We start from the raw sequence: 17,717 nt of genomic DNA on the forward strand, positions 1-17,717 counted from the left end.
ATTAAAAAAAAAATCACGAAAATTAAAATTTATACCCTCGTCTGAAGACAGCTACATTACGTACTCGTTTTTGACAGCGCAACTGGAAGAGCAGAGATTGCTTGTGCCATTTGGCCAATCAGAACGCGGGATTTTCGTTTACATAGGGCTTGACATTGTTCAATTGCTCAATATTTAGTTTCAAAACTTATTCAATTTTCTTCTCTTATATTAGGCGCGTATCTCAGGAATGGTCGATTTAGAGGCGTTCAAAATCTTTTATTCGTCGTTTTATAATCATTTTTCTAGATTTTAGTTTTACACCCTATACCTTCCTTCTAAACGTAGTCCTACGTTGAAAAATGTAACAGGAGGGTTGCGTCCGAGATACAATCGCATAGTTGACGTAGGATTCCATTAGGCTATGTGCATAAAAATGCATAGTTAAATTCTTCTTTGATAATGATTCGGTGACCCCGGAAATGGCCATTTTGTTTGGTTGATGGGTGTTGTTTGTTCACTCCAGCAGTGTTACAACCGAGTGGTGATGGCAGAAGGATGATGATTAGTCGTTGGATGATGCGTATTACGATAGACTATGCCGACGTGGAATGAGATATGATGAAAGCCGCCCTCTGTGGTTCTGGACGAGATGGCTCTTATGTTATGTATGGATGAAATAAAGAAAATTTAAAAAATTAAAGGCAATGTAATATTGATAATAAATATTCCCGTCTTGTTCTAAAAGAACAAAAAAACCTCCAGAATAAATTTTCCCATGTTGTCTTTAAGAAAATAAATATATAGTATAGGCGTTTGTAAGAAATACACTCGACAAAAGAAATAGAGGAACAGAGTGCGAAGTCGGAAATTTTAAGTGATTTTTAACATGCTGTAACTTCGTGAAAAATCAACGTATATCGATGGGATGCACATCATTTTGAAGATACAACATTCAGGTATTAGAATACTTAACGTAAATATTTTTATCGTGGTGTGTGTAGGTGTAGTGGGCAACAATATCGGGAAGAAATGAAAAATCGATTTTTCTTTGTTTTTTTAAGAACATTCTAGACTAACACAAATATTAACCAACTCAATAGCAAATCAAATAACCCTAATCAACCAGCTTTCATTTTTTTCATTTTCCAGCATTTCCCACACAGAGATATTTCAGTTTAAATGATAAATTACCCTTTCGTCTTTTTTTTTATTTATTTATTTTATTTATACTTCAGTAACATAATACTTGCTGTCTTTTTTGGTTACAAACGAAAAAATAAGTATGCATGAAGTGCGCCATGAATTAACGAGACAAAAAAAAATCTAAACTAGTACAAAAATAACAAACTAATACAAAAAATTACAAACTAGAAAATTTCGCGACACCTTTTAATGAATGCTGCCTTATTAGATATATTGGATACATCCTGGGGAAGTTCATTCCAGTGAACAACTCCTCTTACGAAAAATGATTTACCATATTGTGCAGTTTCGTATCGAGGTATAATGAATTTACGTAATCGAGCGCTTTGAAATGGACACAGCTTGTTGTATAAATATTCAGGTTTGCGAGTAGTAATGAGCTGATGAATGAATATGGCTGCCCTAGCTTTTGGGAAATTGTAAAAACACTATCCCAACAAGTTCTTCTGCAGATGAGTAACACGAGAAAATCTGTTAAGTTTGTATACAAAACGCACACAAGAGTTCAAAGCAACTCTGATTTTATAAATTGCAGCTGCTGATACATTAGTCAACAGATAATCTACAGACATAAAATAAGGAAGTATCAGAGACTTGAATAGCTTGAGTTTTGTATCTGTATTTAAATAATAAGCCCATGGGTAAATGGACCGAAGTGCTCCATATATTTTACCACATTGCTTTAAAACATGCCTATCCCAGTTGAAACTGGAATCAATGTTGACTCCTAAACTAGTTGCATGGTCGACAAAACGTATTCTCTCTTGTTCCAAAAACAATTCTGGCAAAGCAGGTGATCTGCAGCGTGATATGAACAGAGCATTGGTTTTGGAGGCATTGATCTGCATTACATTTGCTTTAGACCAGTTTGCTATATTCTGTAGTTCCTCGTTAGGTATAACATTTATTTGTTCGATACTGAATTTGGTGCAGTCGAAATATAGTTGCACATCATCAGCAAACATGTGTATATAGCAGTATTTCAATATTGAAGGTAAATCATTCACATAAAGCGAAAACAGAATAGGCCCCAGTACTGACCCCTGTGGTACACCGGACGTAATAGGCAAGAAACAAGAAAGCTTTCCTTCATGAAATACTGCTTGTTGGCGACCTTCCAAATACGAATTTATCAAAGAGACTGCTTCAATACGAAAGCCAAAATTATGACTTAATTTTCTACATAAACAAGCATGCGATATTGTGTCAAATGCTTTTGAATAGTCTAACAAAATCAGAACTACCGAATTACTTTTGTCTAACACAACAGCAATATCATCAATTACTTTTAGCATGGCTGTTTTGGTACTATAGCCAGCACGATAACCTGATTGATATGGTGAAAGTAGGTTTTCATTATTGATATATGAGCAAATTTGCTTTTTGATAATTCTTTCAAAGGCTTTTGATAAAGCACAAAGAATTGAGATGGGACGTAGATTTGAAAGTGAGTTTGCATTTGATTTCTTTTTTATTGGAATGATTTTTGCATATTTCCATCCATTTGGAAACTTACACCATCGCACTATGGAGTTGAATAGATGAGTTATTGGTTGTAGCAATATTGGAAGAATTAGTTTTATAAATTTAATGGGAATCTCATCCAATCCTATGGCATTTGAATGAATTTCGTAAATTGCGTTTACTACATCATACTCGTGAATTGAACTAAACATAAAAGTAGATCGAACACTGTCATCTACATTAAAATTAAAATTAGTGGTAGGAACGGAACTTGAAAAATTTGTTGAGAAATACTCATTTATGTCATTGGCCGAAAAATCATCCACATAGCTCTTTGTTGATTTAATTAATCCCACGCTCTTAATCTTCGTCCAAAACTCTCCGCTACTCATGTTCGATGTAAAAATTTGATTAAAATAATTCTTCCTAGCATTTTTTACCATTAAGCTTACTCTGTTTCTCATTCTTCTGAAGCTTGCTAAGTCTTGATCGTCTCTTGACTGTTTCCATGTGCGATGCATTAGATCACGATCAATTATTGCTCGTTGAATATCAGCATTAAACCACGGGTTGTATGGCTTTTTTGAACGCCAGGCTTTAAGTGGTACGCATGTATCGTACAAGAAAATAATATTTTCATTGAATGATTCTAAAAGAACATCAGGATCATCAGAATTAAAAAAGACATCCCAAGAGATATTGTTAAATTGTTCAAGAACATATTGCGGGTTCACATGTTTGTAATCCCTATAAGAACTAACATTGTTTGGAGCCGCAGTATTATAATCGAATGATGCAAATACCAAGTCGTGATTGGACATACCCGGAACACCTACTTGGTTAAGGCGAATCAGTTTGGACGGTCTATTGGTCAATACTAAATCTAATTGCGAAGAACCATGAGCATAAAAATAAGTTGGTTCAATACCAGCACTGATTAGACCGAGGCTGTTCAAAACATTATTGAATTCACATACTTTATTCGTGTGATCCAACAGATTTGTATTGAAGTCACCGAGTATGATTATGTAAGCAACACCAATCTCACTAATTTTGTCATAAAGTAGTTCATTACATGACAAACATGGAGGATTGTAAACCGCTCCCAGCAATATTTTGTTGTTATTCATTGAAATTTCAATGAAGATAAATTCAGTGTTATTCATACCCACGTTAAACGATGTGCTAACCATCTTGTGCTTTATAGAACATTTGATGTAAATCAAGATTCCTCCACCCAGCCTACATACTCTATCATGTCTTACAGTATTGTATCCATCGATGTGCACAACATTATCATTCACTTTTTCATTCAGCCATGATTCTACAATACATATGATATCAACGCCCGATGTACTGATAATATGGTTAAGCTCTTCAAATTTGCTCATTCTCCTAGCACAGATGCTTTGAATATTCAAACAACAAACCGATAACTTATTATTTGGAAGAGCCGATTTTAACACAACACCCGGTAAACACACATTCGAAGAGGTGTTGTTAGTTGGATTGAGATCATCCATTAGAATACATGAGAGCAACTAAGAAAACATTCAATAAAAGGTGTCTTGATATAGCAAAATTTAAACTACATTTACTTAAGATTACAAACATCATAAAAAAAACTATGTATATATACTACTGTGACGCGAAAATTTCAAAAGTGATTGTATTGAATACCACTTGGGTTATCCATACTAGTGAAACGTAATAATTAGCAGCAACATAGATCCGTAGTACTTGAAGCAACCAGCAGCATGCACCCAGCAACAACAGCCAACGACATCAACAGCAGCCTGGACGTAGCACCAGCGTAGTCCAGTAAAACTTTCAGGAGGGAATCACGGGAGAAGCTTAAGGATGGAATGGAAGGAAAAATCAGAAACGAAAATGGATAAGGTTGTCAGAAAAAAAACTTTCAGGAAGGAATCAAGGGAAACAAAGGATGGAATGGAAGGAATAAACAGAAATAATAAAGGAAAGGGTTAGTTGCACAGTGGTATTTCCAGCGTCTTCAGTAGGTCCTCCGTAGTGTTTATTGTTTTGATTTCGTTCCCATGTGTGACAGCATGTATAACCCCATTTCTAGTGTACACCTTCATCAGTTTGCCTTTCTCCTTCTGTCAACGCAGAATTCGCCGAGCTGGCAACCCTATCCACCGGCATTACTGAAGGGGCGAATCGGCTGTCAATGAGCTGAACGGTTGCAAGCAAGGCGGGCGATTTCAAGCGAAATGTCAAAATCATTTCCGCTTGCCAACGACAATCTCATTTCGGATTAGAAGACGAGTGTATAAAGACGTGTTAAACAAAAGTTAGAAATAGTGAAATTAAAAGAAAAGTGGGCGAACCAATTTTTTTGAAGCAGGTAACAAAATTATCCTAAATTATAAAACAAATATTAAAATAAATTGTCTATTCAGATTCAAGCTATCAAAAGGGTCACAGCCGACTTTTCACTACAATCTCGACAATCTTCAAAAAAATTGAGGTTATGGATGAGAACTCTCAACATTCGGTCGTGATGGATGGTGTGAGCATTGTGGAGCCCACCACGGAATCCGGGAACCAGCAATCGAGCTGTACCGAATGCCGACGGCCGGACAGCGCGGAAAATATGGTCCAGTGTGACAATTGTGATGGTTGGCAGCATTACACGTGTGCGGGAGTGGACGACAGCGTTGCGGATCGTTCGTGGGTGTGTGCCCTTTGTGCTGGACATCAGCAGCAAGATGATGTTGCCTCCAATCGAAGCGAATCCAGTCGCTGCAGTGCAACATCGGCATTTTCGGTGAGTTTGGGCCAGTTGGTGGAGAAGCAACAAGCGGAGCGAGCTCGTGCGGACTTAGCGCTGCAGCGTCGCCATCTTGAGGAGCGGCAGCAGCTCATTGACAACGTGCTAGGTGGAGAGGCAGTCAGCGGAGAGGCCTCAGGAGGCTGCGATAATTGCGTTTCTTCACGGGAAGTGAATTCCGAAACGTTTTCGGGTGAGCGTAAACGACCTCCAACTACACCTAACCCCGAAGCTCCCATATCATCGTCCGTGCGTCGCTCAACGCCATTGTTGGGTGTATCACGACTAAACGAACCGCCTATGGTTTCAATTCCATCTGATGTGCTGGACGAACTCGCTCTAAACCCTCGGCAGGAGGTACAGGACCCACATGCTGCTTTATCGGAACTACGGAATCGCGTCGAACGGTGTGAAAGGCGAGCAAATCCGACCCCGGAAGAACTGGACGCACTACGTGTCCAATTAGAGAGGTGCCGAGAACTTCTGGAGGGATTCCAATCCGGAAACGATGGAAGCAGAAACCGATCGTCGAACATAAACCAACCGGCAGCGGGTCAACTGTCAACGCTGGCGGCGAGCAAGCCGCTTTTGGAAAAGCAGATCGGTGCGATCCCGAAGGCGAGTCGTAAGTTACCACCTGTGCTGGAAGGTGATCAGCCAAGAGGACATTCAGCAACTGGACTGGAGGAAAGTACTGACCCTCTTTGGCCATTGAGGGATGTGGTAAGCCAGAATAATCCGCCCGTGGTAAGTCGGAAAGCCGCATCGATCGAAATGCGCCCCGAACATATGGAACCCCCAGGTAAGCGTCAAGCCTTGAGCCATTTGAGTAAATTTCCATCACATAATAGCTCCACGACCATTATAAATAAAGATACCCGTGAGCAGTCGCGAATTGACGCGCGCCCGGGAGAATTGTATATGCCTCCAACAATATCTTTTAATCAGTCGCGAGAATCACTCGCGCGTCCAAATGAATCAATAATGATTAATCGAAAAATATATCAAACCGAACACCGCTCGACCGGTGAACAAACGCGTGAAACTCCCCCGCGTACGGTTGATTTGTCTCAGTACCCTCGTCAGTCAGATAATTTTCAAATAAATCAAGTGATGCCTCCCTCACGATCAGTTAGTGCTCCCTCACAACAACAGCTAGCAGCAAGACAGTCCCTGGCAAAGGAACTTCCTCGATTCTCCGGTGATCCCGCCGACTGGCCGATTTTTATTTCCAATTATCGTTATACAACGGAAGCCTGTGGTTTTTCGGATGGTGAAAACATGCTTCGTCTGCAACGGTGCTTGACCGGACCAGCGCTTGAAACGGTGCGCAGCCGGTTGGTGTTGCCAGCAGCGGTTCCCCAGGTGATCGAGACACTCCGGATGCGGTTTGGACGTCCAGAATTGCTCATCAACGCATTGTTGCGTAAGGTGAGAGAAATCCCAGCACCAAGGTCAGACAGATTGGAAGGGTTGATCGACTTCGGGATGGCCGTGCAGGCTTTATGCGACCACATCGAAGCGGCGAATGAACGCGCTCATCTTTCAAATCCATCGCTTCTGCAGGAGCTTGTAGCAAAGCTTCCCGCTGATCAACGAATGATGTGGGCGGGATATAAACGAGGATTCCAACACGTAGACTTGAAAACTTTCGGTGATTATATGGCGTCAGTGGTACAAGACGCGACCAGTGTGGTTAGCTTCGAGCCCGAGGTTAAGAAGAACAGCGCTCGCGACCGCCTGAAGAACAAAGGATTTGTGAACACCCATGCAACAGATAAACCAACCAATTCCAGCGATTCTCCGAAGAAACCAATAGAGTCAGCTAAACGTTCCGACTGCTTGCACTGTAACCAAGATGGACACCGGGTGCGCGAATGTGGCGCGTTCAAGCAGCTGACTGTCGACGATCGTTGGAGAAGAGTCCGTGCATTGCAACTGTGCCAGAACTGCCTGTTCAACCATGGCCGACGTGCGTGTCGGGGACGGAAGACCTGCGACATCGAAGGCTGTCAGTTTCGCCATCATCCGCTCCTACATTCGCCTAGTGGACCTCCGAAGTTGATAGCACCGAAGGTTCAGGTGGCCGAAAATCATACACACCACCACTCGAATGCTTCTACACTGTTCCGGATCATTCCTGTAACGGTGTATGGGAAAGATGGGTCACTCAACACGTTCGCATTCTTGGACGAGGGTTCTGATCTAACGTTGGTGGAGAATGATCTGGCTACGACGTTAGGAGTAAATGGCACTCCACATCCACTTTGTCTTCGATGGACTGGGGACACTTCCCGAATAGAAAATGATTCTAGGCAAATTACAATCGAGATCGCTGGAATCGGGCAAACCAAACTACACAAGCTTGTGAACGCAAGGACCGTCAGTAACCTTGGTCTTCCTCGTCAGAGTTTCCAGATGAAAGAAGCAGTGCGGTTGTACCCACATCTTAAGGGCATCCCGGTTAGCAGCTATCAGAACGTGAAACCAAAGATTCTCATCGGTATCGACAACCTGAGGCTGGCACTTCCTTTGAAGATACGAGAAGGTGATGGTGCGGCCCCAGTAGCGGTTAAAACCAGACTAGGCTGGTGCGTCTACGGGCCGCGAGGAAACGGCAAGCGCGAATCATACAGTTTCCACGTTTGCAAATGTTCCTGCGATGAGGATCTTCAGGCAACTGTGAAAGAATTTTTCGAAATTGAAAGTGCAGGAGTTATTCCGCCTGAGCCGTCACTTTCAAAGGAAGATCAGCGGGCATTAACCATCATTGAAACAACGACAAAACGATGTGGTAACCGCTTCGAAACGGGATTGGTCTGGAAAGAAGATCATGTGGAATTTCCAGATAGCTACCCGATGGCTCTTCGACGTTTGGAGTGCCTCGAGCGTCGGATGAGTCGCGATCCGGAGTTGAAGGAGAACCTTCACCGGCAAATGCGCGAATATGAAGCCAAGGGATATGCTCACAAGGCCATACCTGAGGAACTTGAAGCCGCCAATCCAAGGAGGATATGGTATCTCCCGGTAGGAGCGGTGGTTAACCCCAAGAAACCGGGGAAAATCCGTATGGTCTGGGACGCGGCTGCGAAAGTAAACGGTGTGTCTCTGAACGGCGCGCTACTCAAAGGTCCGGATCAACTCTCCTCGTTACCTGGAGTTCTCTTCCGTTTCCGTTTGTATTGCATAGCGGTCAGCTCAGACGTTAAGGAAATGTTTCACCAGCTTAGAATCCGCGATGAAGATAAAATTTCTCAACTATTTTTATGGCGTAACAATCCATCGGAGAAGCCCACTGTATACATGATGGACGTCGCGACATTTGGAAGCACCTGCTCGCCTGCTTCGGCGCAGTTTATTAAAAACCGTAACGCAGAGCAATATGCGGAATTACATCCGGAAGCAGCGAAGGCGATAGTTCATGACCACTATGTGGATGATTATCTGGCGAGTTTCAGCTCAGTGGAGGAGGCAGCGAAAGTAGCAAGCGACGTGCGATACATTCACGGTAAAGCAGGCTTCAACCTACACAACTGGAGATCGAACAGCAGCATACTTCTACAGAAATTAGGCGAAATCCAGCAAGAAGCAGTCAAGCAGCTGAATCTGGTGGAAGGAGGAAATACGGAAAGGGTCCTCGGTATGCTTTGGAGTCCTACAACCGACGAATTGAGTTTCTCCACTCAGATGAACGACGAGATGCAAATACTGATCCGTACAGATACACGTCCAACGAAAAGGCAGGTGTTACGATGCGTAATGACCTTATTCGATCCTTTGGGACTACTTTCGCCGTTTATCATTCACGGCAAAGTTCTGATCCAGGACCTGTGGCGAGAAGGTACGGACTGGGATGAGAAGGTCAGCGACGCAGTTTACGTGAAATGGCAGAGGTGGATAAAAATGATCGAATATATTTCCGATATCCGCATCCCAAGATGCTACTTCAGTGGTGCTACACGAATAACATATCAGAATTCCGAAGTTCACGTGTTTGTGGACGCTAGCGAAGTGGCCTATTCCTGTGCGGTTTATTTGCGCACGTTCAACGAAGAGGAGAATCCGCAGTGCTGTCTGATCGCCGCCAAATCGAAGGTAGCGCCTCTGAAACCCTGGTCTATTCCCAGACTGGAATTACAGGCATGTGTTCTAGGCACACGATGGGCGAAATTTGTTGTAGGCCATCTCGACGTTCCCGTAACCAAGGTCACGTATTGGACAGACTCCAGAACCGCACTGGCCTGGATCAAATCAGATCCTCGGAATTATCGACAATTCGTTTCCTTCCGAGTAGGCGAAATTCTGGAACAGACAACAGCGACTCAATGGAAGTGGGTACCATCGAAATCCAATCCTGCGGACGAAGCGACGAAATGGGGAAGTGGTCCGTACTTCAATCAAGACAGCAAATGGTTCCGAGGACCCAATTTTCTGTGGCTAGCGGAAGAAGAGTGGCCCCGTGTTAAAGAGCCAGTGGTGGCTACTGCAGAAGAAATGCGAGCGTCGATTCTTCATCACTGTACGATAGAGACAACCATAGATTTCCACCGGTTCTCTACCTGGGAGAGACTGCAACATGCCACAGCATATGTCTTGCGATTCCTGAATAACGCGTCCAAGAAGCAGCCGAAATACTCCGGATCACTACAACAGGCGGAACTGCATGCTGCCGAAGAAATCATCATCAAATTAACTCAACGTGAAGCTTACACAGATGAAGTTGCTGCATTGTCGAATAAAGCTCTGAATAAATCGGGACAGGAGGTCATCGGGAAGAACAGTTCCATATACAACCTTATGCCGTTCCTGGACGATCGTGGCCTGCTACGCGAGCGTGGCAGAATTGAGGCAGCTGAAAGTGTACCACATGAAGTGCGACATCCGCTGATCCTTCCGAGGAAGCATCACGTCACTGAACTCCTGGTAAACAGATATCATCGCCGCTACAGACACGGGAACGCAGAAACTGTAGTGAATGAGTTACGTCAGCTTTACACGATTCCACGACTTCGTTTAGTAGTGAAGAAAGCAAAACGCGATTGCGCGCTCTGCAAAATTCGTCGGACTCGACCAATGATTCCACCAATGGCGCCGCTTCCGGTTGCGCGTCTGGCCCATCACGAACGACCATTCACCTATACGGGGCTGGACTATTTCGGGCCGCTGCTGGTGAAGCTGGGAAGGTCTATAGTTAAACGATGGATAGCACTCTTCACCTGTCTGACAGTGCGCGCTGTCCACTTGGAAGTCGCTTACACTCTATCAACAGAGTCATGTATCTCCTGCGTTCGTCGATTCGTGGGACGACGGGGATCGCCGGTAGAATTCTTCAGCGACAATGGAACGAATTTCAAAGGAGCCGAACGAGTACTGCAGCACCAGATAAACCAGGGACTGTCCTCGACATTCACCAGTGCCAACACGAAATGGAGCTTTATACCACCGGGAGCTCCACACATGGGAGGAGCTTGGGAACGCTTGGTGCAATCAGTAAAGGCGGCTATGGCTGAAGCGTACATAGAAGGGAAGCTAGATGACGAGGGGCTGCAGACACTGGTCGTGGAGGCTGAAAATATAGTAAACTCAAGGCCTCTGACGTATCTACCACTCGAGTCTGAGATGGCAGAGGCACTCACACCAAACCACTTTTTGTTGTTGAGTTCAAACGGGGTAAAGCGACGAGGCGAAGATGTGGCTCTGGGTCAGTTGAACGACCTAGTACGCCGACAAATTCTGGGAAAATCCTGGGAACTGATACAACGTCAGTTGGAGACATTTTGGCAGCGCTGGCTAGTCGAGTACCTGCCCGTGATTCGCCGACAAGCCAAATGGTTCGACGAAGTCCGAGCGTTGGAACCGGGTGACGTGGTAGTGGTAGCGGAACCTACAAAGCGAAGTGGATGGGAGAGAGGACGAATCATCCGTATGATTCCTAATCCGGATGGCCGGTGCCGTAGAGCAGTGGTGCAAATCGGAGGAAAATCTTCAGTGCGACCGGTGACTCGGTTGGCGTTGCTCGACGTGGTAAATAGATGTGGAGTTCCGGAGGACTCCGGACTACACCCGGGGGAGACTGTCAACGCAGAATTCGCCGAGCTGGCAACCCTATCCACCGGCATTACTGAAGGGGCGAATCGGCTGTCAATGAGCTGAACGGTTGCAAGCAAGGCGGGCGATTTCAAGCGAAATGTCAAAATCATTTCCGCTTGCCAACGACAATCTCATTTCGGATTAGAAGACGAGTGTATAAAGACGTGTTAAACAAAAGTTAGAAATAGTGAAATTAAAAGAAAAGTGGGCGAACCAATTTTTTTGAAGCAGGTAACAAAATTATCCTAAATTATAAAACAAATATTAAAATAAATTGTCTATTCAGATTCAAGCTATCAAAAGGGTCACAGCCGACTTTTCACTACAATCTCGACACCTTCATCCTCAGGGCCGTAGATAGAGTGTTTCTTGTCGCTGAAGATAGATACTCACTGATGAAAATCCGACTGTCCGTTGCAAATCCCAGATGTTTTTGCGAAAGTGAACGTGTTTGTATATACTTTGAGAAAAACTCTCTCCGTTGACCATGAATCGCCTATTCCAACAGTATTGGTTTGGTTCCCCGACTTTCGTGAGTGGATCCGATAAGACGAGTGAGATGAACAGTCGGTCGATGGTTATTTGAATACCCCAAATGTGAGCAAATAGATGTGAAGTGGTTACTCAGACTCTCGTTGGGAACCTCCGGGATACCATATATCACCAGTTTATTTTGGTGAGCAGCTCTCGCATTATTATTCAGAATCATTTGCAAAGTAGTGTTGACTGCTTCCACTCGCTTTTCGATTAACTTGAGCTTTGCTTCATAGTGCGCGTGAAGTGTAGTGAACTCTGCCTTCAAACGAGATATCGAAAGCTCAACAACTCGGTTAATCTCCTCAGAGAAGTTCCGCAGCATATCCTGCATCATACCAGCCAGATCTGAGAGACACAAGTTGCCTTTGTGTGCACCACTAACAACTATTTCGTTGAATTCTCTTGGCATCGTAGTATATGATGACAATGGTGGTTTACGATGAGATTAAAAACTGCGAAAAAATCATCCAAGCACACAATTTACACAGGATATTCCACTATGTCGTGCAAGAGCAAGGTTTTAGCGTAACTTTGGAGTACAACTAGCGATTTAATACGGCATAGTACAATCACTTTTTGGAAATTTTCGTGACTTGGCTATCACTCGCACTTCATAATACCTTGGCTCTTGTTTGTGTTATGACGAAGAATTCAAAAAACAAACATCGCACCCCAAATCGAGAGGCAGTTTTGGAAACTCCAATAAATTCTGCACAAGGATAATTTGTTACTTTGACGAAAAAAAAAGTTTTTTTTGCATTGATTTCAAGCCGTTTTCTCTAGAAGATTTTTCAAAGTTTGGAGTAAATTAGAAGAGTATTTAAACGCAAGTCGTATCAGAAGTACAAAGTCCTACGCGAACCTCAGAATGAACGATTCGTAACTTTCGTAATGAGTTTGTGGGTGAAGAGTGCGTTTATGTGTGGAAATGCGTATGTATATGTGTGAGTGCCATCACTCTTTACAATATTTGACCTACGAACGCATGAAAACGAATGTTACGAATCGTTCGTTCTGGAAGCCGCGTTGGATTTTGTACTTCTGATACGATACGCGTTTAAATGTTCCTCTAATTTACTCCAAACTTTGAAAAATCTTCTAGAAAAAAACGGCTGAACGTATTAATATGAAACGTTCACAAATGTTTAGGGAATACACTAGGCTAAGAATTTGCCTGCAAACATTACAACTTACTGCGATATTTGCAGAATTACAGTGGATTTTGTAAAGGAATATATAAATCCTGCACTTTTTGAAATTGATGCAAAAAAATTTTATTATTTTTTTTTCGTCAAAGTAACAAATTATCCTTGTGCAGAACTTATTGGAGTTTCCAAACTGCCTCTCGATTTGCGGTGCGATGGTTGTTTTTTGAATTATTCATCATCAAGGACGAAAGGGTAATTTCTCATTCAAACTGAATTATCTCTGTGTGGGAAGGTCCTACAGCAATGCTCTTGGAACCAAATGAAAGCTGGTTGATGAAGGCAATTGGATTTGCTAATGAATTGGTTGGCAAAAAATTGTGTCAGTCCAAAATATTCTTAGAAAAACAAAGAAAAATCGATTTCTTATTTTTTTCTCGATATTGTTGCCCACTACACCTACACACACCAAGATAAAATATTTACGTAAAATATTCTAATACTTGAAAGTTGAAAGTTGAAAGCTTCTAAATGATGTGCATTCCATCAATATACGTTGATTTTTCACGGAGTTACAGCATGTCAAACATCACTTAAAATTTACGACTTTGCACTCTGTTCCTCTAATTTTCTTTGTCGAGTGTGTTTGCTAAACAAAATAATAAAATCCGCGAGAAATCATTAAAGCATATGACCCTCTTAATCCTCAATAGGTTATTAGACGAATTTCATGCCAAATCGTCTTAGGAGCTGGCAGCACCATCTCAGATAGCAACGAAACATTGTGGGTGTAAACACATGGGTCTTTTAAGCAGCTTTGTATACTTAAAATATTTAAAAACGATAAAGATTACTTTTTGAAAAGAGCCAAAAAAAATGAAAAATAATTTCGCTTAAAAAATTATTTTCAAAATTAGAATTCATTTTTCTCAAGTACGTTAAAACGTATTTTTTTGTTTAAAAAAATTACAACCAATCCTGACTTTGTTTAAAGTCAAGATGGCAATATAGTGTATTCGACAAAGTTTCAGATCTTATTAAAATATGAACTTTCATCAAAGACGTCAACTTTTTATCTTTGATAGTCTCTGGAATATAGGACATTTTTGTATGGAGACCTCTGAATAAAATAATGTTTTAGTCGTCACATTTTTGTGTGTAAATTCTCGCGTTTGATATGTTCTTGACATGTGTCTGAATAAAAATAAGTTAGCAGAGCATGTGAATCGCGATAATTTATAAATACTACCGTTACGAATTAAACATTAATAGTAATTTTATAGTATTATATTAAAAGTTATTCGAAAAATATTTTCCCTGTAAAAGTGCCCATCTTCCGATGTATGGGTGACTTGTTGGAAATTGTATGGGCTATTCATATATATTGTTATAAAAAAACGTGTTTTCGAGAAAAATAAAATTTAATTTTCAAAATATTTTTTTCAATGATTTTTTTTCAAAAATTTGCTTTTATTACATTTAATTTTTTGACTAAAATTTTATTGATCAGACAGATTTTGTGTGAGAATTTGAAATCTATGATATGAAATCTATGAAATCTGTATATTACATTACAACGTTACAGAATGAGTCAGAAGTCACCAAGTCACCCATACATCGGATGATGGGCACTTTTACAGGAAAAAAGTTTTTTGAATAACAACTTTTTGATGTTTTCGATGTCTTTGAAACATTACTACTAATGCTTAATTCGTAACTCTTGTGTTTATAACTTATAGCGATTCACATGCTTTGCTAACTTTTTTCTATTCAGAAACATGCCAAGAACATGTCAAAAATGCGAAAATTTACACACAAAAATGTAACGAGTAAAATATTATTTTTTCAGAGGTCTCCATACAAAATGCCTATATTCCAGAAACTATAAAAGATATAAAGTTGACGTCTTCGACGAAAGTTCATATTTTAATAAGATCTAAAACTTTATCGAATACACTATATTGCTATCTTGACTTTAAACAAAATCAGGAATAGTTGTAATTTTTTCAAAGAAAATATGAAAAAGTTTTTCCCTGTAAAAGTGCCCATCTTCCAATGTAAATTGTAGGGGCTATTCATATAATTTTTTTAAGAATTTTGAAAAAAATACGTTTTTGAAAAAAAATAATTTTAATTTGAAAAAAAAAAGAAAAAAACGAAAACATTTTTAAAATTTTTTTTAATAAAAATTTAATGTTCATGATTTTTTTTAAATTTTTATGAAAGTTCTAAAAATTTCCTACATTTCATTCTTAGATTAGCATTTTGCAAGTATTATAGTTTTTGAGTTATATTTTTTTGAAAAAAATCAAGAAAAAACTTTTTGGCCATTTTCAAAAAGTAGTCTAATTCTTTTTTTTTGTTGAATATTTCAATTATACAAAGTTGCTTAGAAGACCTATGTGTTCACACCCACAACGTTTCGCCGCTATCTGGGATGGTGCTACCAACGGCCAGTGGAGTTGGCATGAAATTCGTCATTATTATTAAATCTCCTCAAATTACCCCTAATTGAGCGACAGATGAATAAGCAATCAATGCCTTTGAATATATCTGTCGTAAACCAATTAATTTTACCAATACTTCCCCTATTAGTCTAATTCTAATTCATCAATAATTATATTTTATCCTTGAAATTTGTAAAAATGAAAAAAAAATCGCAATAAATCATTACTCCTAATTTTAATATAACCTCGGCTTAAATTATAGACCCAGAAATTGGAGCTTCAACATGTTGCTCAGGCAACCATAAATGAACTAAAAACCCCGTAGAACCCCGATTATCCGCGGAATAATCGGGCTAGATCGCCGCGTATAACAAAAATCGCGGATAACGCAATGAAAGGCTGAAAATGAGGTACTAACACGAAAAAAATATATTTTAGCATGAAAACTATGTTTTATCAATACAGAAATTGTTGAACCATCCATCTGTAAGGTCGTTTACATCAGTGATCAGATATGGTGAAAGCCATGACCAAAATAAAAGAGCAAGACTCTACCACTCACTGACAAATTTCGGAAAGGTTTATAGAATTACTAAGGAACTCGCATTCGCGGATAATCCGCTCGTGGATAATCGAGGTTCTACTGTATAGGTATTTTTACCAGAGATGCTAAAGTTATAAATAAATATGTTATAATATTTTAACAAATTCAATATAATTGCTGTACATTCAATACATTCAATACCTCAATCATTTTTAATTGAAAAAAACATAAAGGCAAAAAAGTTAATAATGTATAAAATAATAAATAAATCCCGGCTTGTAAACGTTCTGGGTGATACTCTCACCCTAGAATCAAAAATAAAGTAGGAATATATAAAGTAAAATATAAATATTTTTAAAGAACTAAAAATAAATACTACTATTATTATAAATAATGAAATCATGAACATAAAAATTTTTCTATGGTTCAATACACGATCAATTATCTCTCTAGCTATAATTATTAAAGCAAACGTTAAAAATCTTAATATAATCAATCCATAGGAAATCATATCTAACTCAAAATAATAAGAAATTTTACAAAAATAATTAACCTTAAATACCTTAAATATAAAAATAATTCATCCTAAAAATAATAAAGTTTGAAGCATTCAATCGTTTATTTTATATAGTAATAATAAACAAATAATAAACAAAATTACATTGTTAAAGGGTAATAATTCTCATGTGTTAGAAACTAAAATTGACAGGCCTAATAACCCTGTAAAAACACAAAAAATCAAAATAACTTGATCATTAATTTTGATTTTAATAGTTTACTTAAAACATTAGTTTTGTAAACTAAAAATTAATTTTTTTTTGTCAAAACATCAAGAAGAAAGGAGATTCTTTCCCATTGATTCCCAAAACTAATATTCTAAATAAACTATTTCTTGATATTTTTATAACTTTCATTTTCTTATCTTCCTTAATTAGATTAATTTTCACACAGATTAATCACCCTTTAGCCATAGGATTAATTCTTTTAATTCAAACATATTAAATTTGTATAATTTCAAGAATTTACATCCAAACATTTTGATATTCGTATATTTTACTTTGAATTTTTATAGGATTATAACTAGTATACTAGTTATATTTATCTATGTAAATTCACTTTCTTCAAAAGAAATCCAGTAGAACCTCGATTATCCGCGAGCGGATGATCCGCGAATACGAGTTCCTTAGTAATTCTATAAACCGTCCCGAAGTATGTCAGTGAGTGGTAGAGTCTTGCTCTTTTGTTTGGGTCATGGCTTTCACATTATCTGATCACTGATGTAAACGACCTTACAGATAGATAGTTCAACAATTTCTGTATTGATTAAACATAGTTTTCATGCTAAAATACCTTTTTTTCTTGTTTGTACCTCATTTTTAGTTCTTTTTTGCGTTATCCGCGATTTTCGTTATACGCGTTGATCTAGCCCGACTATTTCGCGGATAATCGGGGTTCTACTGTGTTCTCTTTCTAAATTAAATTTTCAATTATTTTATAGTTTATATGAATTA

At 39.6% G+C, this 17,717-nt stretch overlaps 2 protein-coding genes across 2 annotated transcripts in view; one reads left to right on the top strand and one right to left on the bottom strand.

Moving 5' to 3' along the window:
- Nucleotides 1–17,717, bottom strand: part of LOC129764761 (uncharacterized) — a 477,799-nt gene that overhangs the window by 289,774 nt on the left and 170,308 nt on the right. The window lies entirely within an intron of this gene.
- LOC129765738 (uncharacterized) lies at nucleotides 5,144–11,596 on the top strand. Its single transcript, XM_055766160.1, has one exon. It carries the CDS (start codon nucleotides 5,144–5,146, stop codon nucleotides 11,594–11,596), a length of 6,453 nt encoding a protein of 2,150 aa, XP_055622135.1.

Source organism: Toxorhynchites rutilus, chromosome 2, assembly GCF_029784135.1.
Source record: "Toxorhynchites rutilus septentrionalis strain SRP chromosome 2, ASM2978413v1, whole genome shotgun sequence".
In the NCBI taxonomy this organism is placed as follows: domain Eukaryota; kingdom Metazoa; phylum Arthropoda; class Insecta; order Diptera; family Culicidae; genus Toxorhynchites; species Toxorhynchites rutilus.

Bases quoted from the DNA above. Each gene is read 5' to 3' on its own strand.
- LOC129765738 (XM_055766160.1), top strand. From the start codon at position 5,144: ATGGATGAGAACTCTCAACATTCGGTCGTGATGGATGGTGTGAGCATT.